Here is a 25,204-nt window from a genome sequence, read left to right on the forward strand (position 1 = left end):
TCTTCTTCGAAGAAAACGTGCAATGTCAATAGCTCAGACCTCCTGTATTCATTCCTGCCCATATCACGCCTGCACAGAGTTTTCAAGAAGATCTGGAACAACTGGGCCCAAGTCATTCTTGTGACTCTGGACTGGGCGCGGAGAAATTGGTATTCTGAGCTTCTGAAAATGAGCATCGATCCTTCGATGAGATTGCCCCTTCGGGAGGATCTTCTGTCGCAGCAGCAGGCGAAGTTTCTCCACTCAAACCTGTTAAATCTCGGCTTCCTTGCGTGGAGATTGAGTAGCTGCATTTTATAGCTTTTGAGCTTCCTCCAAATTGTTGTACAGTAATTCGGGCGTCCAGGTGGCCTTCCACCAAAACGGTGCACGCCTGCTGTTGGCATATTTTGTAAAATATTGAACAGACAAATCTATCCTCCCTCTTTATGCCTCTATTTATGATATCCTTCTGTTTATTCTTATCCTTGCCAGGCAGGGCTCCGCTCTTGGCAGACTCGAGGGTTATCTTTCTGCTCTGCTGCTTTCCTGCAGCTGCCTGACCAGCCCTTTTTATTCAAGTCCCTTATTGTAAATAGGTTTCTAAAAGGGCTTGTGCATATTCTTCCCCCTAATGCCCTTCATTATGCCTAAGTGGGATCTGAACCTGGTTCTCACTTGCCTTATGTATGCTCCTTTTGAGCCGCTACATAATTGTCCCCTCTGGTTGCTTACCATCAAGACAGCAATTCTAGTGGTAATATCTGCCCGGAGGGTTCGTGAGCTGCAGGCTTAATCATCCAAGCCTTCCTATCATATGGTATTCCTGGACAAGGTGCTGCTTTACACCCAGGCATCTTTCCTACGTAAAGTGGTGATCCCATTCCATTTCGGTTAATTGGTCAAACTGCCCACCTTTTATACTCCTCCACATCCCTCTAAGGAAGAGGAGCGACTCCATCGTCTGTACCCAAAAAAAGATTTGTCGTACTACCTTGACTGCACAAAAGAGCTCTGGGTGGACGACCAACTCTTCGTGGGCTATGTGAGAGCTAAAAAAGTTTGGGCAGTACAGAAGCAGTCCATTTTGCAATGGGTCGTTCTCTGTCCTTGCTAAAAAGCAGCCTCCTGAGTCCTTAAGAGCACATTCTGCCAGAGGGAAGACTTACACCACGGCATTTGCTAGTGGGGTGCGAGTCCCGGACATCTGCCGGGCAGCAACGTGTGCTTCCTTGCACACATTTGCTAAACACTTCTGCCTGGACAGTCCTGTCCGTAGGGATGGGCATTTCGCCCGTTTGGTCCCACAGGACTTTTTAGTCTAGTAATTTGTCCGCAGCCCACCGCCAGAATGATATGGTTTGGGTACCCATTCAAAGGTAAGTAATCTGTAGCTAGAAATCTCTATCAGATGAGCAAGTTACTTACCTTCAGTAACTCATTATCTGGTAGAGGCAATATCTAGCTGCAAACCACCCATTCCTCCCCGCTCTGCGGACATATTTATAGGGATAGGGGTGCTTCCTTTTCAGGGCCGTAGTTTGGACACACACTAGTCAGTTCACTTAATGGCTCTGCGCTTCTGGCATGAAAAAGTGAAAAGTAACTGACGTTGTGCGCTTGGGAGGCACTTTTTTAGGTGACTACAATGTCCCATCCAGGGCCCACAATGCCATGTAAAACCAAACTGGCCCACCCGACTGCAGGCATGGGTACTGCTAACGCAAACATTTCCGGATACAGTCTGACAAGTGGGAAATTTAAGGGTAAGGAATCTACTGCTGGATATTGTCTCTACCAGATAACGCATTACCGAAGGTAAGTAAATTGTTCTTCACAGCTACCATCAGCCCGGCATAGCTCTTGGAATCTCATTGCAGGTCTTCAGATTCCTTTTACTAACTTGAGTCCCTTTTCCTGTTATCAGAGACTACTTTCCGTCAAGTTCATCTGACAGACATCGGAACTTCTCCGCTCTTTTCTTCAATCCTCTACAACCCCTTGACTCACTATGCAAAACCTCTGAATCCCCCCTCCCTTGAAACCATAGACCCTCAACCAGTGGCACTCACATATCACATGCCCCCTCTAAGCGCACCTCTGTCGCCCAGTGCACACCATGTGGTAGCCCTCTGAGCTACTTTACTGGCTCTTAAACCGCCACTGGTGGCTTTCGAATTTGCTTTCTGAAATGTGTAAGAATTTACTAAAAAGTTCACTTTTGCCTTAATATGTCCTTATAATTTTTTTTTAATTGTCCAAAATACTTCTCACGTTGAAAGTTTGTGTGTTTTCCACTTACAAATAGAGGTCCTTATATACTGAACATTGATGGATTGGTTATGTTTTTTAGTCTATTGGGAATTAATCGGTTGCACTGTTGCACATTTTTAATGCCATTAAAAGTGTGATACTCTTAATTGGATCCTTCTAGTTTTGCCTCATTGTGAAAACATGATCCTAGTTAAGTGTCAATTCTGTCCAAGGATCATATGGCAGTGTTCATGCATGCACCATAACAATGTGTGCATCAAAGCATCTTGTGATTTGAGTAGTTAAAAGAGTAACTGACTGGCGCATACATCATGTGTATGATCGTGCACATGGTTACTCGGCCCCTTCTTAATTTAGAAAAATACCTCCACTCTTAAGGCTATCAGGTCTGGTGAGCGTGCACACTATGCAACACTTCTGCACCCCTTATCTAGAAGGAAGTCTTCTGGGCAGGGATCAGTGCATACACCGCATCTGCACAATTTTACATATTCCTACTCCGTCCTCTTCCTGAAGATTTCCATTCTGGGCTTTGTAGAGAGGACAGGTAGCCATTGTGCACTATTGTGCAGCTGCTGCCTTTTCGCCAACACCTCATCCAGGAGTCCATCTGAGAGGAATGCCCATAGGCTGGTGCAAGTGAGCGCATGTAACAAGTGTACATACTTCACAAACTCTGTCTTCAAAAACTAGACGGATGACGGATACATCTTTGCTGATACCTGGGTTTTGCTCACCTGTCCGGCAGAGGTCAAACCTGTTGCGTTTGCATACACTTGTTTATTTAATAACTGGGCCACAAGTTGTTTTCCATTGGAAACCGCTTAAATCACGTTATTGACATTCCTTACATAGGCTTAACTTGAGCACATTTCTAGTAAAAGAATGCTGCTGTTTGTTAACACCAACAGTTCTGTTTGTGCAGGACATGGCAGACTCTCGGCGTATTAATGCCAACATCCGAGATGAAGAGGATAAACTTCCTGAAGAAGAAAAGCCTCCTGTGAGCCTTGTTGCCGTCATTCTTTCCAGTGAGTTCTGGCCTGCCCTGAAAGATGAAAAATTAGAGCTTCCGCATCCAATTAAGGAAGCTATGGAAACCTATACAAAGAAGTATGAGAAATTAAAGGTAAAGTGTCCTTCCACCTCAAGATATTGCTTTACTAATTTTTCCATATTGGTTACTAGCAATTTCATCTTGTTACAAATAAACTGTGCATGTTTTTAATTGAGATTTACAGGATTGTTATGCAAGACTCTAATTGCTAGCAATTTTATGTGAATAACTGTATTCTCAAGCCAGTAATTTACTGCTATGAGGTAGTACCAAAAGGCGTTACACACTGTTGCTTCGACATAAAGGAATTCCAGGCAGCGCTGACAGTCTTCTCTGAGAGCCTGTCAGAGCAGTGCTGGAAAGCAGAGACCACAACTTCTAGAGTGACAGGAAGGGAAGTCACAGAGATTGGGGTGGGGAGGGGCATGACGTCATGTATTTTTTTTTTAATGTTTATTTGGAACAGAGAGGAGAGGACATCTTATGTTTGGCTCCCCCATTGCTCCTCTGCGTAACAGCTAAAAGCAAGTGCTTGTGACCTTGTATGCCTATGTAGAATACAATTCTAGATGGGTAAAAAGTGAATTTTAGGGATGTTTTTCACTGATGGGCTTTAAATGACACCAAATGGACAGCAAGAGGGAAGCTCGAGTTGTCTATGATGTCACTCAGAACCCAGTGTTATATATCTATAGGTCTATATGTTATATACAGCTTCCATAGGAAGACTATAGTTTGCACCAAAGTCTAACTCTGGTAATTAACTACTGTGATGTAGCAACAGTGGATAGGAAATTTCTTTACTCACTGTTGCTATGTCATAAAGCTTTCCAGACCAGGCTGACAGGGCTCTCAGAGAGCCTGCCAGCAAATCTCTGCCTTCTTTGTTTCAAAGCAGAAAGCAAAGCTGCTGGAGGGGGGTAGGCAGAGAGGGTGGTGGGAAATTGTTAAGGAGGCCAGATGTCGTATTTTTTCAAAGCCGAGAAAAGCTTAGCAGTTGAAAGCAGGGGCAGATAATTTTGGGACTATACATAACATAAAAATATAGAAGGTTCAAAAGTGAATTACGTGGATATTTATCACCTCCGGGTTTTGAGTAACATCCTAGACAACAAGAGCAAAGCTTGTTGTCTATTTGAGGTCACTCGGAACCCCTTGATGAAAAACATCCTCGTATTTTACTGTTACCCATCTATAATTCTATCTATCATTGTGATTTGTTGATTTGAGTTTTGGGCATGGCCTCAAGAATGGATGGCAGGGGAATGAGGTTCAAGCTTCTGGTCTGCAGTTATAGACCAGTTTCTGACTGTGCTCAAGGCTTCCTTTGACTGTCCCCTCCTTTGACTGCCACTTACTCTTTAGAGATGATGCGTCCCGCTTATTAGACCATATCCTGCTGAACCTAATATTGACATTGAACTTCTTGATACAGAAGCAGATTTTTTTGATCATACCTATACCCTATACCTTTAGTGTGAGGAAGCTAGTGATACTGGGGTTACTCCAGCCAACTTTACAGTATTTCACCAGAGGAAGGGGATAGCTGGAATACATCCATTATTTTCTGCAAGTACATTAAAGACAAAATACATCTTACTCCAGTATTGAAACTTTCATAGATTCACATGCTTGAATCATTCCTCGTCGTCGAGATGGGAGTCCTCGGTATATGAAAAAAAGCAATTCTTAGATAAATACAAAACAGAAAAAAGGCCTAGTTCCATTTCGTAGCCCATAACCGCCATTATATAAAAGAGACTAAACTTTTCCCTGAACCAATCATCACCTCTCACCCTTTAGAACACTCCTGAGAGAACCTTAGCACCTCAGATTTTCTACCGCACTTTGTGCTAGGAAGTCTCCCTTGAGCTCTGCTCCAACTTTCTCTTGCTACTTAAGATTTGGAGTTTTTTCCTGAGAATTTCATCTGCTGATATCATCTTCATTGCTGACTACTAATTCATTCTACCTGAGAATGTCTGGAAAAGAGAAAAAGGGTTTGTTTAGAGCCTGTGCCACTTGTTCCAAGAAGAGGCTCTACACTGATGACCCTCATTCTGACTGCATTTGCTGTCTTTATCCGGACCATCAAGCTAAAGACTGTAAGGTATGTCGTACCTTTTCAAATAAAACCCTAAGAGACCATGAAGGACTCCTTTTGATATGGCTTCAAAAGCTTAAGACCAATATGGAGGTTATCTCCAATGATAGTGAAGCCTTCCTCAGTGCCTCCTGAGGTAAAATCAACGAAATCTGCTTCGTCGACGGGATCGTTGACTAAAAAGACTTTGTCGTCGACTATGAAAATTGAGGTAAAGTTAATCCCATAGAGGCCCTCACGGCCTGTGACTGATGGCTCTCCGTTGACGATGTCCCTATCAACGCGGGTATCTTCGTCGCCAACAACTTTATCCACGACTGCTCCGACGACCTGATCGTCGACGACTAGAACGACGATGCTGACTGTCATTGACGACTGATAAGGCACTGCTGTTAGTATTGATGACGGCATCCACGACGACGGTGTCGTCGGCAATCTCGTCTGCGATCTCGTTGACGAGGGAAAAAACACCGGAGAAATTGAAGTGGCGAGTAAGAGGAGGATTACTCCAGAAATCACCTCAACGAGGAAGATTACACCTCTTGTACCATCTCACCTGCTGGAGGAGCAGGATTCAGATGAGGAGGATGAAGGCCCTTTTGGCTCTGCGAGTAGCCCTTCACAATTACATGTTAAGTGTCAGGAGGATGACTTTGAGGAGGAATACGGGGAGTATCAATACCCTCCCCAACAACCATATCGTCAGGGTTACCAGGAAGAGCTGGTTGGCATGCCGTCTTTCTTATTGATGGACCTGCAGTTTATGCTGGCGGACTACAGAAAGAGGTTCCCACCAACTCCAGCAGCTCAAGAGGTGCAATTAGCTGCTCTGTGCCCACGCTCCATTCCAGATGCTCCATTAGAAGCAAGGAGTTTAGCCACAGCCCTTGCCAAGATCACCTCAGCCAGTGCCTCAACAGGGTCCAGTCACCACAGATGATGACCAAGAGGAGGGAACAGATAACAGACCCGAATAAGGAATGGGATGACTGCCTTATTCCTTCACCTTCTTCTCCCTCTCCAGTGCCGATTGATTCACCGCCGGAGGACATTGGCTGATTCCATAATTTGATGGAAAGAGCAGCGAAGAGATTTGAACTTCCAATGTCAACTACCTAGACGGAGTGTTTGTAATATGATTTCAAGGAACCATACCGGAAATCAGTTAGAGCTACCGCTATCATTAGCCATGTTTGGGAGGAAGGCCTTCAGGTCATGAGCTCGCCAGACTGGAGAAGAAGTATAAAGCTCCAGGCGACGCTCCAGCTTGTCTAGTGGGCCATCCCAAACCGGACTCTGTCATTTGCCAGGCTGCTCAGCAGAAGTACAAAAACCTGTTGGCTCCTATTACAACGCCTCCTGACAGAGAGGGTAGACGCTTGGATAATGCAGGAAAACAGTTTTTTTCCATGTCAGGTCTTCTGGTCAGAGCTGCAAATACCTTTCCATTCTGGGCAGATAGGATATGCTGATGTGGTGTGACTTGACGCCTTACATATATCTGATTCCTGAGGATAGTAGACAGGAGGTCTGAAAGATCCTTCAGGAGGGAGAAAGGACTTCGGCTGAAGTAATTGATTGCACGATGGACCTTGTGACCACGGCTTTCAGATCGCTTGGAGGGGCGGTGATGTTGCGCCGCCAGGATGGCTGAGAGCAACAACTTTTAGACCGGAGGTCCAGAATAAGATCTTGGATCTTCCCTTCGATGGGGAAGCCTTATTTGGGAAATATGTTGACTATGCGCTACAGAGTATCAAAAAGGATACAGATAGCGCGAAGGCCCTGGGGACACTACAGTACCGGAAAGGTGCCCTTTAATGGGAGCTAGAGGAAGAGACCAAACATTATATAGAGGGGGATACAAACAGAACAGATACCCCTCCTACTCTACATCTTCTCAGCCATACCAACAACAGTATGGGCAATGACAGGCAGGGGGCTATTCAAAATCTGCCCCTAGAGGAAGAGGAGGTCGTCAAGGAAAGGACAACTCGCGAAGACAATGACAACCTTCAGGCTCCGACTACATTTATCCCGTCCTCTCTAGAAGTTCCCCAGGGTGGAAGAATTTATCTTCATCATTGGCAAAAAATAACTACGGGCCGATGGGTCCTCAATCTAATACAATTTGGACATACTTTAGAGTTCCTTCAAATTCCCCCTTGTACTCCTCCGACACGTCAAGAGATCAAACATCTCCATCCGATGCGCTTGTAGATTCAGACAATGCTCCGAAAGGGAGCAATAGAACCAGCGCCAATCTCCCAGAGAGGAAGGGGATTTTATTCCCGTTTTTTCCTAGTCTGAATTTTTTTCGTCAACGTATTCTGGATCTGAGAACTCTAAATAATTATCTAAAAAAGCAGTCCTTCCAGATGGTTTTCCTGCAAGACATTCTGCTACTCTTAAACCCAGGGGATCATATGACCACCTTAGACTTGCAGGATGCGTATTTCCACATCCCCATTCATCCTTCCCACAGGCAGTATCTTCGGTTTGCTGTAGCCGAAGACCATTACCAGTTCAAGGTACTGCCGTTCGGCCTCACATCAGCCCCAAGAATTAAAAAAAATGTCTGGCTCCAGTGGCGGCTGTTCTAAGGAAAGAAAGATGCCATGTTTTTCCTTACCTCGACGACCTTCACGGGCATTGGCTCAGTCGTCAACTGGGGCATGTGTAGAATTGTTTGCCCAGCTGGGCCTGATTCTGAACACGGAGAAATCATCCCTCCATCCTGCGAGGAACATCACTTTCTCGGGGGCTATTCTGGACACCACAGTAAACAAGGCATTTCCTTCCATGGAAAGGCAACATAGGCTAATCTCTCTATCCCAGGCATTTGCATGAAGAAAGGGCCTTTCAGTACGCCGTTGCAAGTCACTACTAGGAACAATGCCCTCTTGCATCCCTTTCATTCCTTTCTGCCGATCGAGAATGCGTCCATTGCAGGAACAACTGGATCGACAGTGGCGTCAAGCAGTGGGATCCTTCAACGGCTCTGCCAAACTCACACTGGCCATGGTTCAAGCAGGAGCGTGGTGGACCCAACAACGAAATATCTCAGTCGGCCTTTCCTTCCTTACCGAACCAGCTCTGCTAGTTATTACAACCGATGCATCCCTAGAAGGTTGGAGGGCTTTTCTTCAAGACCTCCAGATCAGTGGTCATTGGAAGTTACAGCAACTTCACATCGGTCTACTGGAACTCAGGGCAGTGGGATTAGCATTGTTGGCTTTACTGCCGAGAATACAAGGATCGTCTTTACTAATCAGGACAGACAACACAACAGCTATGCATAATCTCAACAAACAGGGCGGTATGAGATCACTCTCCCTTTCTCAGTAAGCCCAGAAAATATGGAAATGGCCAGTTCAAAATGGAAATCCCTAAAAGCGGAACATCTTCCAGGAGATCAGAATGTCAAGGCGGACACTCTGTGCAGGCTTAAATCAACCTGCCACGATTGGGAGATCAATCGGGGAATTCTAAAAGGCATCTTACTAAGGTGGGGAACACCAACTGTGGATCTCTTTGTGACAGCCCGCAACAAAAAATGTCGGTTCTTCGCAAGCTGGCTTCACCAATGGGGTTCTTGGGGGGGGGAGGAATGCGATTTTGATGGCATGGTCAGGCGTCTTTGCTTCCACCTTTCCTCCAATTCCCCTCCTGCCACGCATTCTTACGAAGATCAAGAGGGAACCGTACAGAATGATCCTGATAGCCCCATGGAGGCCCAGACAACACTGGTTCACGGAGCTGTCGGAGGCTCATCCAATTTGCTTTCAACCAATACCTACACTCTTGACGATGTCCCAGGGACGAGTACTTCATCCAGATCCGAAATCACTACGTTTAGCGGCTTGGGTCCTGAACACTGTGAATTTCAACATTTAAATATTTCATCTGAATGCAAGGTTATCTTGTCAAAGGCCAGGGCTGAAAGTACAAACAAGACATACAGGATTAAATGGAAATGGTTCTGTATATGGTGCCAGGAGTTTAATATTCATCCTCTGAGATCGGCAGCTCATGAAATGATCCCATATATTCTGCTCTTGGCAAAATCTGGTTTAGCTCGTGCATCGATAAGAGTGCAGCTAGCCGCTATATCACATTACAGAAGAACTTCCTCGGGACCATCGTTGTGATTTGAGAGAATCATCAGGGGTTATTTTGTACCTTTCCTCCAGTGAGGCCTCCACCACCTCTCTGGTAACTAAATATTGTATTATCTCAACTAATGAAGCAGCCCGTCTAACTCATTCACAGAGCGGATCTCAAATTTTTATATTGGAAGGTAGCTCTTCTGTTAGCACTCACTTCGGCCAGAAGAGTTGGGGAGATACAGGCTCTCACCATACAGGAACCTTTCTTACAGTTCAAGGAAGACCGGATAGTCCTCAGAACTAATCCGAAATGTATACCCAAGGTGCCATCAGACTTTCATTTGAATGAGCCTCTAATTCTTAAAGGTTTTTTCCTCAACCAACTACGGCGGCGGAAAGAGCTTTTCACGCTAGATGTCCAGCGTTGTCTCAAATTCTATTTGCAAATAACAAAACCTTTCCGCAAGTCATCGCAGCTCTTTGTGTCTTTTAGTGCACCCAGTTTTACTTTATCCAAAAGGGTGATCGCCCGATGGATTTCCAGTGCAATTCAATATTTTCATCAGGCGGCTGGGAAGCGGTCAAATACACAAGTTCGAGCTCATTCTACGAGAGAAGTGTCTACTTCCACTGCTTTGTTTGCTGTGGTACCTGTCCAGGATATCTGCAGGGCTGCCACCTGGAAGAGTACCCACACCTTCACCAGACATTACTGCCTGGATGCAGCTGCAGACAAGGATGTGGCAGTGGGACAAGTGGTGCTGAGAAACCTTTTCCAGTGACGGTGGGCCCTCTTTACCATCCCTCCTTCCTTTATGCATTGCATGTTCACATTTTATTGGAACAGTTTTTTTCTTGTCATATTTTAAGATGAATAGACCTTGTTGTTATTATCAAAGAATATGTCTAGGCTATGCAATACCTGCGAGTTTTAAGACGAAGCATATATATGGTGCAGTTTCAAGTCTCATTCTGGCTTATGTCAGTTTCAGGCACAATAAAATGTGCTACTTAATGCTAGCTACTCTGATTCAAGCATGTGAATCTATGAATGTTGCAATATTGGAGTAATAAAATAAGTTATTTACCTGTAACTGTAGTTCTCCAGTATTGGTAACTTGCATAGATTCACATGCGACTCACCCTCCTACTCTGAGAGGCTCACCTTTTGATTTTTTGGGCACAAATATTCTTTGACATAAGTGCTCGAAAAAGTGAGGGGCTAAGGTTCTAGAGGGTGAGAGGTTCCGATTGGTTCAGGGAAAAGTTTAGTCTCTTTTACATAATGACTGTTATGGGCTACAAAATGGAAATGGGCTTAGGCCTTTTTTCTGTTTTATATTTTAAGCATTGCTATTTTATATAGCGGGGACTCCCATCTCGACGATGGGGAATGATTCAAGCAGGTGAATCTTTGAAAGTTACCAATACTGGAGAACTACAGTTACAGGTAAGTAACTTGTTTTCTTCCCTCTTTTTGGAACACAGGGCACAAGTTTGAGAATGGCTCTCCCCCTTTCCACAGACATGGAGGTACATCACCTCAGACCAATGGCTAACTAATTGTGGAAAGGGGGGGTATGCCTTTCTTTCAGCAGGACCCTCCACCCATTCCCCCTTCTCTCATCCTTCCAACTGACCGCCTTTGAATCTTTCAACAAGAGGTAGAGATATTACTACAAAAAGGGGTAGTGGAGATGATGCCAGAGCAGGAACAGGGCAACAGTTGTGACTCCCGGTACTTGTTTGGCCCAAAGAAGGATGACCGCTCTTATTCTATCCTAGACGTCAGGGTTCTGAACTGGTTCCTCAAGAAGTTCAAAATCCTGACCCTAGCTTAGGTGTTATTTGTATTAGAAGCGGAATGCTAGAGGGTGTCTGTCGACTTGCAGGACATGTATTTCCACATAGTGATTCCGTGGTTGCACAGGAAGTATCTTCGGTGTGTAGTTTGATCGACACACTCAATTTGTGGTCCTTCAGCTTGTTCTAACTTAAGCTCCATGGGTGTTCTCAATGGTGATGACAGTTTCTGCTGCCCATGACCACTTGCATGTCACAACAGCTCTGCTGCTTAACTTGGGGTTTTCTATCAACAAGCCCAATTCTGCCCTGCATTGAGTTGAGCCTTTTCCCTCTACTGATGATTCATGACATTCATGCGATGGTGCAGGTGTTTTAAAATGGAGCGCAGGTCCAGTCTTGATGCTCTTAAACTTGCTATGTCTGCTAGATTCCTGCATTTTGCTAGTCACTCATGCACAGTGCCAAATGATGCCCCCCACAGTGGTGCTTTAGTAAATTGGGGAGATCTTCAGAGCCTGCATATCATCCAGACCTCAGTGACCAGTACCTACCTGAAGCTCAACCCCAACCAAGACAGAACTTCTGTTATTTACCATGAACAAGAAACCTGGCTTAGTGACCTGAACCTTGACTGTTTTAGCCCCAGCTTTCACCAAATGCCAAGTCACTCAACTTCACCCCGGAAACTGGCCTCACTCTCAAGTAAGAACTTGTCCAAAAAGAAAACCAAAGACGGCGTAGAACAAGCTCTCTAGTTAATGAAAGTGAAACTGTTTCTTCCATAAAACAACTTCAGAACTGATGTTCAAGCCCTCATACTCTCACATATTCTGCATAGCTTCCCAGACGCCACACTGGCACCCCTTAAGGGCATTGTACATCCTGCAGCACTGATGGAAGTCCATTGGCTCCTCTTGCTGGCTACCAACATCTTAACAAACCAGCTACATCATTTACAAAAACATCAAAACAAGCCACCTCCTGCTTAGCTTTCAGGCAAGCTCATCATATCTGGTAGTTCTCAGTACAATATCAACCAAGATACCAATAGACTGTAGACTAAAAACATTTATGCTTGTGTTAGAACTGCCAGCCTTAGGGTAGTCTTCCGCCAGTCATTTTACCTTCACCATTCCTATTGTTGCTGATCTCCTTTTTTGTCTCCCACTGCTAACCTGTGCTAAAGGCATGTGCTCACTCCTTACAACATGATAAAATTGGCGTATTTCCATTTGGCATAGTTAATTTACTAATACGTCCCTAGTAAAGTGGTACTACATGTACCTAGGGCCTGTAAATTAAATTCTGCTAGTGATCCTGCAGCACTTATTGTGCCACCACCTTAAGTAGCCCTTTCAGACATGTCTCAGGTCTGCCATTGCAGCCTGTGTGTGCAGTTTTATACTGTAGTTTCATCCTGGTAAAATAAACATTTTAATAAGCCCAAACCTTCATTTTTAATATATATTTCACTCCTAGGGTAGGCCCTGGACAGCCTAAAGGGCAGGGTGCAATGTATTTAAACAGTGTGACCTGTACTTTTAAGTTTTACATGCGCTGGTAGTGAAAATCTCTTCAATTTGTTTCTAACCACTGCAAGGCCGGTCTCACCCATAGGAGAATAATGGAGTAACTTTATTGCATTTAATAAGCTGTAACTTACAAATGGTAGCTGGTGACCAGTTCATGTTTGGTGTCTTTGGAATTGTAATGAAAAATCCTCTTTCATGGTGAAGTTGGATTTTAAATTACAATTTTGAAAATGCTACTTTTAGAAAATTGGCTTATTCCTGCCTTAGCCAGTTTGTGCCTGCAGCCTGCCTCTGGGCCACATGGCTGGGTGTAGCTGACTGTTGGGATTTGTGTATTCCTCCTAGACAGCCAAACACACAATAGAGTTTCAAGGTGGAAGGGCGGAGCTGGGCACTGCCCTTCTTACACCTGAATAGGCTGGGTCCTGCTTCCACACAAAGGGCTGCATAACCCCTGGTGCTAGTCTGAAGCCAGGAAGTATGTGGATTTCAAAGGGAAACCTCTACACACCTCTCCCACTTCAAAGGAAGGCCCAGGTATAAATATTGGACCTAGGACACCAACTCTTCAGTACACATATGGACATGTAGATACTCTGCCAATAAGGATTGCTGTGCTGATGAAAGGATTGCTGTCCTGCTTCTCTGAATGTCTGCTGCTCTGCTGTGTGGACCTGCTGCCTGCTTCACTCTTGCTTGGGTGAGAAGGACTGGATCTGGATCTGCATCTGTTTAATCCAAAACCCCAGAGTGACTCCAAGGGCTAGTTGGCTGGCCTTCTGCCTAGAGCTTCAGGGACAAAATGCTCCAACAACTTTGAGCCCAGCACCTGGACACATGTGAGTCCTACTCTGCTAAGTGGTGGCATCCCTGTTCTGAACCCTTGAAAATGGGCCTGTGGATCCAGCAGAAGTGATGCATCTCCTCTGTTGTGCGGTGCCTGTGCAAAGTTTTCCAGATGCCGATCCTTGTCTCAAATTTCATGTCTACAGCAGTCTCGCCAACGATGCAGCACCTTGCACCGCCGCCTCACAGCTCATAGGAGCCAACGGCTCGACTCGACTGCGCAACTCTTCCACGTCAATGGTGCAGGACCTCGAATCACACACTCATAGCTCCTTAGAACCGCTCATCGCCTCGGCTGTGCGACGTGTCCTTAGTGCAGGGCCTCTTAATGCTCGCCAACCAGGATTTAAGGTACTCTTGTTCAGCTGGCCTTCGCTCGATCGCTGTCGACGTGAACTTTGACTTTGTTCCAGTTCGATGCGACCAGATATCCAGTTGGTTGTTTGCACATTTTGGTGCTATTTTTACTGAAATCTTTAACATTTTTGTCACATTGGTCTTGTTTTATTTTCAAAAAAATTATCTATTTTTCTACATCTGGTGTAGGATCCTTTTGTGGTGTTTTTACTGTGTTACTGTTTGAAGTGTTGCACAAATACTTTGCACATTTCCTCTAGGTTAGGCCTGACTGCTCTGTGTCAGGCTACCAGGGTGTTGAGCACAGGCTAATTTGGAGTTTGCTTGTGACTTCTGGTTGAGCAGGGATTTACCCTCCTCAACCAGCAACTCAATTTATTACAGCTCCCAGGATCTGGGACACCATCCTCCTATCAATCGTATGCCGCTTCAATTTAGCAAACTGTTAAAGACTCGCCTCTTTATAGAACACTACAATGCATTAACCGCCCACAAGCTAGCTTCTTTTCCTATTACTCATTGACTTTAAGCTTGTTTTTGCCCATTTAAGGTCTCTTTTGCCTTTTGACTAGTTTTGTGCTAGAGAAATACCACATACATACGTACTAAGGTGATTTAAACCATGTACAGTAAGATTATTGGGCGACCCAATTGGAGCTAATCCTGGATCTGTCGAACTGTGATGACGGGCTTTAGCTTTAAAAGCTAGGCGAAGTATAATTTGGATATGATAATTAATATTCTACTAGCCACAATGTGTATTGTAGAACATTGACGTGCATTGTCTTTGTTTTTTGTTCCAGGCCATGCGGACTCTAAATTGGAAGCACCACCTTGGACTGGTGAACCTGGACGTGGAACTGGCCGATCGAACTCTCTCACTCTCCGTGTCTCCTGTGCATGCAGCTATCATCCTGAACTTCCAGAATCAGAGTGAGCCTCGTGGTCGTGATGTCCTATGACAAGGGGAATGGAGGTGGGCAGGCCAGGCACCACTTAAGCCATGTCCCTGCCTTTGCTACAGCAGTGTTGAGAAGCATGCATTCCATATTCCATAGCTTTTGAAGTTATGGTGGTTCTGACCTTAATGGCCTAAGCAGCCGGCCTTTATTGAATCTGCTGCAGTGGTGAATGTAAACATGAAGCTGTGCATTTCCTGTACTGTTGTACATGGTAGAACCACTTTACACTAATGGTGTTTGTCTTGCATGAAATCACTGCAAATGCATAATTGCTTAATCCTGCAAGAGTGATAGAGGGACTGTTATGACCACGATGTAAAATTGGAAATTGAATATTGATGCCCTTGAGCTCCAAAACTTAGATTGTATTTATTCCCAAAAGTTTTTCGATATAGTAAATTAAAAGAAAACATTACAATCTTTGGTATTGAAAGTGATGTTAAAAATGAATGTATGACCGCACAAATAATTAATGTATCCCCTTCAAATATCTTTAGGCAAGTATGCTGTGCAAAAGTTAGCAGTGCACTGTGGGCCAGCCCAGTAGTGTTTCTGCTGTAAACAATGCTAGCATTTATGGGACTAGATTTTTACTAATTATTTGAATCCTTATAGCTGGGAAATGTTTCCCAAGCAAAAATTTGAGTGCCATTTTGTGCAGTCATAACTAGTAGAGGTGAGACATCAATTGTATAGGAGTTGGTTGGCCCTGGTAGAATGAGGGCGCACAAGGCCTCTTCAGTAGGAAGGAGGGAGTGGTTTCAGACGAGGTAGAGGTAAAATGAGACCATCCCAAAGTTAAATGAAATTGGTATAGCAGGGGAAAACCTTGAGTCAAATTATACAATGGAGTTGAACTGGCAACACAAGAATGTCAAGTAGGCACGTTTACAACATGGAACGTTATGTAGGCACCTGCCAGCATGCAGACATGAAAAGAACGGTCAAGGCTCAGTTCTGTAGTAAACCTGCGGCTATATAAAAACAATGAAAAATAACAGAATGAAATTCAATTCAATTCAAATTAATTTATATAGCGCGCTACATACCCAGAGGGTCTCAAGGCGCTTGGGGGAGGGTGGGGAATCACTTGTCGAATATCCAGGTTTTAAGTTGCTTTCTGAATGCTAGGTGGTTCTGAGTGAGGCGAAGGTGTGTGGGAAGTGAGTTCCAGGTTTTGGCTGCCAGGTAGGAGAAGGATCTTCCTCCCATGGTGGTTTTGTTGATGCGAGGTATAGCAGCAAGGGCTTGGTGGGAGGAGCGCAGCTGGCGGGAGGGGGTGTAGAAGGAAAGTCGTGTGTTGAGGCATTCGGGTCCAAGTTCGTAAAGTGCTTTGTGTGCGTGGGTTAGGAGGCGGAATGTTATCCTCTTATTGACGGGGAGCCAGTGGAGGTTTTTCAGGTGATCAGAAATGTGGTCTTTACGCGGAATGTCTAGTATGAGTCTGGCTGATGCGTTCTGGATGCGTTGGAGTTTTTTCTGAAGTTTTGCGGTGGTGCCGGCGTATAGGGTGTTTCCGTAGTCCAAGCGGCTTGGGACCAGTGCGTGGGTGACCGTTTTTCTAGTTTTGGTGGGGATCCAGCGAAATGTTTTTTTCAGCATGCGAAGGATGTTGAAGCAAGATGATGAAACGGCGTTGACCTGTTTGGTCATCGAGAGTAAGGAGTCCAGAATGACGCCCAGGTTCCGTGCGTGGTCCGTCGGGATGGGTGCTTTTCCAAGGGACTCTGGCCACCACGAGTCGTCCCAGGCGGAGGGGGAGGTGCCTAGGATAAGGACTTCAGTTTTGTCGGAATTCAGTTTCAGGCGGCTATGCTTCATCCACTCGGCTACTTCTTTCATTCCTTTATGTAAGTTTGTTTTGGCGGTGTTAGGGTCTTTGGTGAGTGAGAGGATCAGTTGAGTGTCATCAGCGTAGGAGATGATGTTGAGGTTGTGTTGGCGTGCGATGGCCGCGAGGGGGCTCATGTATACGTTGAAGAGGGTGGGGCTGAGTGATGATCCTTGTGGCACGCCGCAGATGACTTCAGTGGCCTCTGACTTGAATGGTGGGAGGCAGACTCTCTGGGTTCTTCCGGCGAGGAACGAGGTGATCCATTCCAGTGCTTTTCCTTGGATTCCGATGTTTCTGAGGCGTTGTAACAGGGTGCTATGACAGACTGTGTCGAAGGCTGCGGAGAGGTCGAGGAGGATGAGGGCGACTGTGTCTCCATTGTCCAGTAGAGTTCGAATGTCGTCTGTTGATGCGATGAGTGCGGTCTCAGTATTGTGTTTGGCTCAGTAGCCAGATTGTGAGGAGTCTAGGGATTTGTTGGTTTCGAGGAAGGCGGCGAGCTGGTTGTTGACCGCCTTCTCGATGACTTTGGCTGGGAATGGAAGGAGCGAGATGGGGCGGTAGTTTTTGAGTTCGGTGGGGTCAGCTGTGGGTTTTTTCAGAAGGGCGCTGAGTTCGGCGTGTTTCCAGATTTCCGGGAAGGTGGCGGAGTTAAAGGAGCAGTTGATGACATCTCGAAGGTGGGGTGCGATGATAGAGTCAGCTTTGTTGAAGATGTGGTGAGGGCATGGGTCTGTGGGGGATCCTGAGTGGATGGAGTTCATTAGGCGAATGGTGTCCTCGGTGGAGATTGGGTTCCAGTCATTAAGGATGTTCAAGGGGGGTGAGGGTACGTCAGAAGTTAGGGTGGGCTGGTCTCCGGGTTGGTTGTCGAAGCTGTTGTGGATGTCTGCGATTTTGTCGTGGAAGAACGAAGCTAGGGAGTCGCAAAGGGCTTGAGAGGGAGTGATGTCGTTGGAGTTGGCAGTGGGGTTGGCAAACTCTTTGACGATGTTGAATAATTCCTTGCTGTTGTGGAATTTGGAATTTGGAATTTAAAAACATTTATAGAGCGCTCGTATACTAAAGCAGTTTCTTGGCGCTGTGGGCGTTGTTGTCAAGTCGGTCTTTGAAAGAGGCTTTCTTGGCAGTCCGGATCAGTTGGTGGTGTATGCGGGTGGCGTTTTGAAGGCGTCCCTGGTGCTGGTGTTAGGGTCTTTTTTCCAAGTCTTCTCAAGGGAGCGACAGAGTTTCTTGGATTTCTTAAGATCATCGTTGAACCAGGGGGCGTTTTTTCTGCCTAGTTTGATTTGACGTTTTTTCAGGGGTGCTAGGTTGTCTGCGCTGTTGGTTAGCCATTGAGTGAGGTTAATGGCTGCTTGGTTGGGGTTCGGAGAGTGGGCAGGTGGGTTTTGAAGAAGCGATGAGGAGATCTGGTCGATGGTGATTTTGTTCCACTTTCTTCGCAGAGTAGGTTGAGGATGGTTGTGGGTTGTGGTCTTATTGTAGATAAAGTGAACGCAGCTGTGGTCCGTCCAATGGAGAACTGTGGTGTGGCTGAAGGAGATATGTTTGCTGGAGGTGAAGATAAGGTCGAGTGTGTGACCTGCGTAGTGAGTGGGGGTATTGACAAGTTGTTTGAGTCCGAGGTTGGCGAGATTGTCCAGGAGGGTGGTGGTGTTGTTGTTGTTGCTTTTTTCCAGGTGAAAATTGAGGTCTCCCAGTAGAATGTAGTCTTCGGAGGGGAGGGCGTGTGGGGTGATAAAGTCAGTGATTTCTTCACTGAATTGTGCACGGGGTCCTGGTGGCCTGTAGAGGAGGGTGCCTCTGAGTGTGGTATTGGGGTCGGTGTGGATCTGGAAGTGAAGGTGTTCGGCGCTAGCGAGGTTGACGTCTGAGCTGGTTGAGATGCGGATGGAATTCTTGTGGACGATAGCGATGCCTCCTCCTGTTTGGTAGGTGCGGTCTTTTCGGATGATCTTGTAGCCTTCCGGGATGGCAATGGTGATGTCTGGGGCAGAGGAGGCGTTCATCCATGTTTCTGTTAGGAAGGCGACGTCCGGAGAGATGGTGTCTAGTAGATTCCAGAGGTCGATGGCGTGTTTGTGGACCGAGCGGGTGTTGAGCAGGATGCATTTTAGGTGGTTGGTGTCAGAGCTCTGTTTGGTGTTCGTGGATGAGGAGTTGGTCTTGGTGCCGTCAAACTTGCAGGAGTTGCATGTGAAGGGTCCATGGGTGTGTCCGGGGACAGCTTGGGCGCAGTTGGGGAGTCGGCCTGGGTTAAGGGCTAGGAGGGTGGAGGCGGCATATGTAATGCAGGTGGAACGGGGGCCAGGGGGTCTGGCGCTGGGCGCGGGCTTGGCGTAGACGGGCTTACTTTTGGCGCACCTTCGGCGCAACTGGGGCGCGACCGCTGCATGTGAACGCTGCGCGAGAATGATTGTCATAAATGGATGGTGGAGGGGAGGGGCGAGGGAGGGTCAGCAGGGAGGCGGGCGGGCGGGCCAGCAGGGAGGCGGGCGGGCTGTGGGGGCCGGACTCTGGGGCACCAACAACAACAAGCGTAAGATGGCGGCAGCTATGTAGAAAGCGCTACTTGCGTTTTGCTGAGACTCATGCAACTGACTACGCTTGCAGCTGAAGCGTCCTGTTTAAATAAGTGTTCAAAGAAAGAGCGCCGATAGTACAATGCCCCCAAGCGTTCCTATTTCAATTTAAAAGGTCATTGAGCGCCGAGTCAGCACTCCCCTGAAGTTATTTAAAAGTCCCAATTACGTGTGGCAGCACTCGCGCTGCAGCGCTATGCAGGCAAATCAAGTAAATGCAGGCAGAAGATTAATTAATGCACATCCAAATAACGATACCACACGGGAGCAGGCAGCAGGGCAGAGGGAGCGACCGCTTCTGAACTCGTCAGGACGGTTAACCATGCTTAACCATGCTCAACCTGTGCAAGATTCTTGCACAGGTTGAGCATGGTTAAGCAGCTGCACATTTACAATACAGTACTTAGGGGGGAAAAACAGGGTATCAAAGTCCAAATGAAAACACAAAGTGCGTTGGATGTGACTTATTTAGGACACAATTTGGAACACAAACGTGACAAGATAGATTCATTGTCCAGTAACAGATTTTCTGTGTTTAATTACTGTATATGTAAGACTGCTGTCTGCACTGTTCACGCTAAAGCTGAAAAGGCATTAAAAACTGAGACGGAAGTAAGATACAATATAACCTAGGTACTAAGCAGTACATTAGCTCTTGAGTGAAACGTAATTTGCTGCCACTGAAAAAATTGTCAAGGATAAAGCCATGTAAGCAGTCAGCCGATCCAGGCGATGTGGTCACAAATATATTGGCCACTGCAAGTAGTCATTCAAGCATTGAACTACCATATGGGTTTATGCAAACTAGTTCATAGGATGCAAGTGCAAAATCAGGAGATCATATACAATTTTCACAATAAGATTAAAAGTCACTTCTAGACTCGGTTTAGAAGTGTGGCTTACAACCTTCCTCGTGTCTGTCTGCTGCAAATGGTTCATGCTGAATATTTTAGGCAAGGGTTTATGGTGCATTGATGCCAAGTTCTTGTTGTGATTCGTAATGGTTTTGATTTGAAAGTAAAATGGTAATTTTCAGACCAGAAATGGATTCTCTTTCCAGAACGGATTTCTGTCAAAGCCTGCAAATCTTACTTGCATTACAAGATCAAGTTAGTTCTTTTGTTATTTTTAAGAGTCAGCAGTGGTGGTTGAGATACCACGTTGTGACATCAAGGCAAAGCAGGATTGCTGGCTCCAAGTTATTGGTGGGATCCGTTTCGGAAAATGGCCTGACCTTTATGATAGATTGGCCTCCACAAATAACTGTGGCTGTGTTACCATTTGCCCCTATTACCTTTTATAAGCTTCTAGAGTGAAAGACTATCGGCTTATTTTCAATTCCTTATGCCTCCCTACCCAACGAAAACCAGTACACCATGGATACGAGTGATGCTATATGTTTCTACCTTGATTGAACAGCCTTTAAGATCGGTTCAACTTAGTTAAGACGGGTGGACAGCAGATCATTCCAACTGAAAGACTGCCTTTGAATGGTGCATGGTTTTTATCCGTTTCGTATAGCTATGCATGTCCTTGCTCCTCTCCATGGACAGTATCTGTACTCGGTTTACCAGCACCAAGACTGTTTCAGATGTATCTTTCGAGCAGGTTTCATGGACGCCTCATACTATCTGATTGCATTAGTCATTCAGTTGTCTTTGAAGATTGATGATTATTTAAAAAAGAAATGTTGTGTAGTTTGAGCTGTTAACAATGTGTTCCATTTGTTAAATTAGGAGAGAGCCCCTGTGTATGCAGGAATAGTAGTACTCTTGCATTTCAATTAACATTCTCCCTCCAGTCCCTTGCGCAAGTGGCATAATCCATCAGAACAAGCATAAAATAACAGAACTGACATGAGTGAACAGCTTCCGATCTGTGTGCTTCATGCATGCACTGAACCTGGTCCTTACAGCCTTTGTCCTAACAACTTAGAGTTGTTTCCACTCCCCTCAATAGGTCACAGTTGTGCCATGAGAAATGGAGTATAGGAGTACTAATATCGCCATAAAGGTACCTCTGTTCTTTTCTAGCTGTACCTTTATTCTTCTCTGGCCGCCCTCTACCCACCTTTCTCCAGCCCTCTTATTTCCTAAAGAAACAAGACTATTGTGTATGAAGTGCTATTATTCTGTTCTTTCCTTCATCCTCCTCCTCCTCCTCCTCCTCCAACACAAAGAGAAATACGTGTTTATTTTTAAAATCACTATATTCAACATTTTCCCCATATGCAGGAAAATATTGTTAATAGTGAATTTACAGAAGAAGTCCATGCAGATACGAACCATTTGTGTGGAAAGTAAAGTCACTCGTGTGTTTCTTTAATCGATAGATATTTTTATTTTAAGTGCAGCTTTTGAAACGCTATTTGACTAGTAACATCGATTCTCGTCTTGATTTCTAGGTACATGGACACTGGAGGAGCTGAGTGAGGCAGTGAAGGTACCAGCGGCATCACTGAGGCGGAAGATGACATTGTGGCTCCAGCAAGGCGTCCTGCGTGAGGAGCCTCAAGGAACATTCACAGTGATTGAAGAGGAGCAGAAAGATAGAGCTGAGAAAGTCGTCCTAATAGACAGTGATGAAGAGGGAGACTCGGCCATGGCTTCTCAGGCTGACCAGAAGGAAGAGGAGCTCCAGGTTTGTTTTCGGATTAGTTTATTCATCAATAGCACGTGGTCTGTTTTTAGAATAATCACCATCCAACATAATTAGTCTGAGTCTGACGTACGATATTAAAAGAGAGGAAGACCAGTCACTGAAATGTAAACTTACCTTGCCTAAGCGTTTAATTTTAATTTACAATTGAGCTGTAGGTCAGTTTTACTAAAAGGCCCCTGCTGGAGCTGGAAATCAGTTTAAATAATATGGTGTATTGCCTCTTTCTCTCTTACCGAGGGCTGATCCTCGCTCCGTTCTCTTTTTTCCTGTTTTCTTCTCCATGGTTCAAATATGCTATGGACCTGGGCATCATATTTGAGAATTGGGAGCTAATAATCACATAAATCTATTCAATTAGTTCAATTATTCCATTCCGTTATCAGAATGTATGATAAACTAATGGTTAGATCAAATTCATATTAATGCATCAATTGCATTCCATAAAGGAAAGAATCCCTATTTTAAGAATAGGGCAAAATGGTGTCAGTACGAACACCTCAAGAGTACCCGTTCGAGTGAAAGAGTGACATAGAGCATAAAAATCAAATTCAATTAATCAATTACAGCTTAACTTTCAATAGAGAGGTTTATGAAACTCAGTCTAAAAGTAAAAAGGTGAAATAATCTTGCAGTAGCAACTGCAATCGGCAGTAAGGTTCAGTAATGTGACAAAATCCGCTTTCTGCGTTCAGCATTAAGCCTTTAGCAATCAGCCTCAGGAGTGGATGTGAAAAAGAATAAAGGTAACGGTGTATGGGCAAAAAACGTTAATCTACTTTAGAAACACACATTAATATAAACAGTTGAAAAGAAATGTTGCAGTCCGTGTTTCATCTTCTCCTCCTCTCGTCCAATCAACTTTCAGTATCTTCTGAGAACAGGCTCACTCTTTTTTTTCCAATGTACGAGACAATGAACTACAGACCGTTCCGAAGTTCGAAACTAAGGGCTAGATGTAGGTAAAGTACATTTACCGATTCTAAAATACCGAATTTTACTGATTCGGTATTTTAGAATCGGTAAATGCTATGTAGCAAATAAATCGGTAAAAGTTACCGAATCGGTAAGATTCGGTATTTACCAAATCGGTATTTACCGATTCGGTAATTGCAATTCATTCCTATGGACCTGGAGGCCAATAGGAATGAATGGCAATTACCGAATCGGTAAATACCGATTAGGTAAAATGGGGGACACATTCAAAGGTGTCAGGCTGTCACTTTGACACCCTGTTGCACCCCTGAATCGTGCTGGGGTGCAGATGTGGCACACATACATGCCCTAAGGGCATGTATGTCTGTCACATGGCACAGTTGAAAATGCACAGATTTGCATTTTCAAAGGTATTCCTTATTTACCACCAATTTTTAGTTGGTGGTAAATAACGAATCCTAAAATGGGAAAAGCACTCATTCGAGTGCTCCCTACATTGCAAATTCGGTAATTTACCTTTACCGATACTTTAAAATACCGAATCGGTAAATTACCGAATTTGCAATTTAGGCCACCTACATCCCAAATGCCCAATACCGGTCGGTAACGGCCGAAATTCGGTCATTTCGGCCGTTACCAACCGGTATTGGGCCTTCTACATCTGGCCCCAAGTTATTACTATGACTACATATGAGGTCTTTAAATTTTACGACCTGTTTTCCCACGATCATGGCTGCATTTCAAACCTTCTAATAAAACAAAGTGTATGTTAGCTAAACATGAACTATGCAAAATCGAAACACCAATTTAACGAGAAATTATAATTATTTAGCACTGCATCTTCTGTTGTAAAATAAGGAAAAATTGGTTAAAAGGGCCAATATATAAATACTAGCAGTACTTTTTTTGTGATTATTTTTTATAATTCCACTAAACTATAAGGTATTTAGCAAACATTTCAAAACCTTATTATTAACCAGAAACATTTTGCAGAGATTAAAGGCATAGTCGTGGAAAGATCAACTTTTTAAACATTTTACGCATGTTTCAGCACATCTACTCAAGCCAGTTGTGAAGCAAAGCTGCTTTAGGCATTTAAAGGCCTAGTAAAAGAAGTAGAACTGCTTACCACAAATTTCACATTTTTAAATGTCTTTTTGGTTTAGTATAAGTTGCATGTTAATACTACACATGTGAAATTAACTATATTTACATTTTTAATAAAACTCATTATCGCCTCCTTAATGATTTTGGAAGGGTAAGAGGCAAGAATCTAACTTCTGGGTGAAAGAGCATAGTTTTTCGAAAGGGTGGTAATTGTTAGGCCATTTCTCTGGGGCAATATTGGGTTCTGGGGCTACAAGTAATTTCTTGTAGTAAGTGCTGCTATTGGAATAGTTGCACAGTACTACTGCAGTCTCACTGAATTGAGCATCTTTTTAGGGGTTGACCTCTTAAAGTTAAATTCAGCTTCCAGATATATAAAGTGCAAAAATTATTATGGCATGTTAATTAGCTTTAAAATGTCATCCATTCATTTATTGTTGTGCTTTAGATAAAGAAATAAGGCTTTGCTTCTCTTATGTTAAATTATTTAAAAGGAAGATTGCTTCATTTTGACATTATTCTCAGTTCAAATGCAAATATATAAACAATTTGTGTTCTATTGGTTTACACAATGAAGTGAAGGGGTCTTGGTTCCGGGGCAAGATGGCTGCCGAGACGCCGTAGGGGGAAGTCGCACCCTACCTCACTCCTGATGGTGTCTCGATGAAGTGGAAAGAATGCTCATTCAGTATTTTTTATATCGCTTAAGGTTTCAGGCGGTACTATATTCCATGCATCCCGCCGTATATTGAAGTTCCAGTCGATGAGATGTTTGTAAATCTGATAAACTGGCCCACAATTGTTAAAGATTTGGCTTATGACAAAAGTTTGAGAAAAGGAAGAAATCTTTTCGAGTCCTTCACATCTTTAATCTCAAGGACATTTCAGGCGGGCCGTCTCTATTACTCTGCAGCGATGGCGCCCAAGATTTACCGTATTAACAACAAAAGTAAGGATTTAGCCCCCACCGATGAAGAATGGTCTGAAGATGGTCCTGGTTCCTCGGCTACTAACCTGAGAGCAAAGTCGAGGAGTAAAGCTCAGCTGAGGCGGGAGGC

At 44.6% G+C, this 25,204-nt stretch overlaps 1 protein-coding gene across 2 annotated transcripts in view; it reads left to right on the forward strand.

Moving 5' to 3' along the window:
- The window catches only part of ANAPC2 (anaphase promoting complex subunit 2), a 346,730-nt gene that overhangs the window by 295,449 nt on the left and 26,077 nt on the right, over positions 1 to 25,204 (forward strand). The window contains exons 10-12 of one of the 2 annotated variants that reach the window (XR_015295865.1): positions 3,179 to 3,382; positions 14,868 to 15,040; positions 21,850 to 22,085. Coding sequence is in view for 1 of the 2 variants with exons in the window: in XM_086921245.1 (XP_086777371.1) it covers positions 3,179 to 3,382; positions 14,868 to 14,997; positions 21,850 to 22,085 (570 nt within the window). In the remaining variant the exon portion in view is untranslated. The remainder of the gene's footprint in view (positions 1 to 3,178; positions 3,383 to 14,867; positions 15,041 to 21,849; positions 22,086 to 25,204) is intronic. The other variant, XM_086921245.1, reaches the window with a different exon arrangement.

This window comes from Lissotriton vulgaris, chromosome 5 (assembly GCF_964263255.1).
Source record: "Lissotriton vulgaris chromosome 5, aLisVul1.2, whole genome shotgun sequence".
NCBI classification, from domain to species: domain Eukaryota; kingdom Metazoa; phylum Chordata; class Amphibia; order Caudata; family Salamandridae; genus Lissotriton; species Lissotriton vulgaris.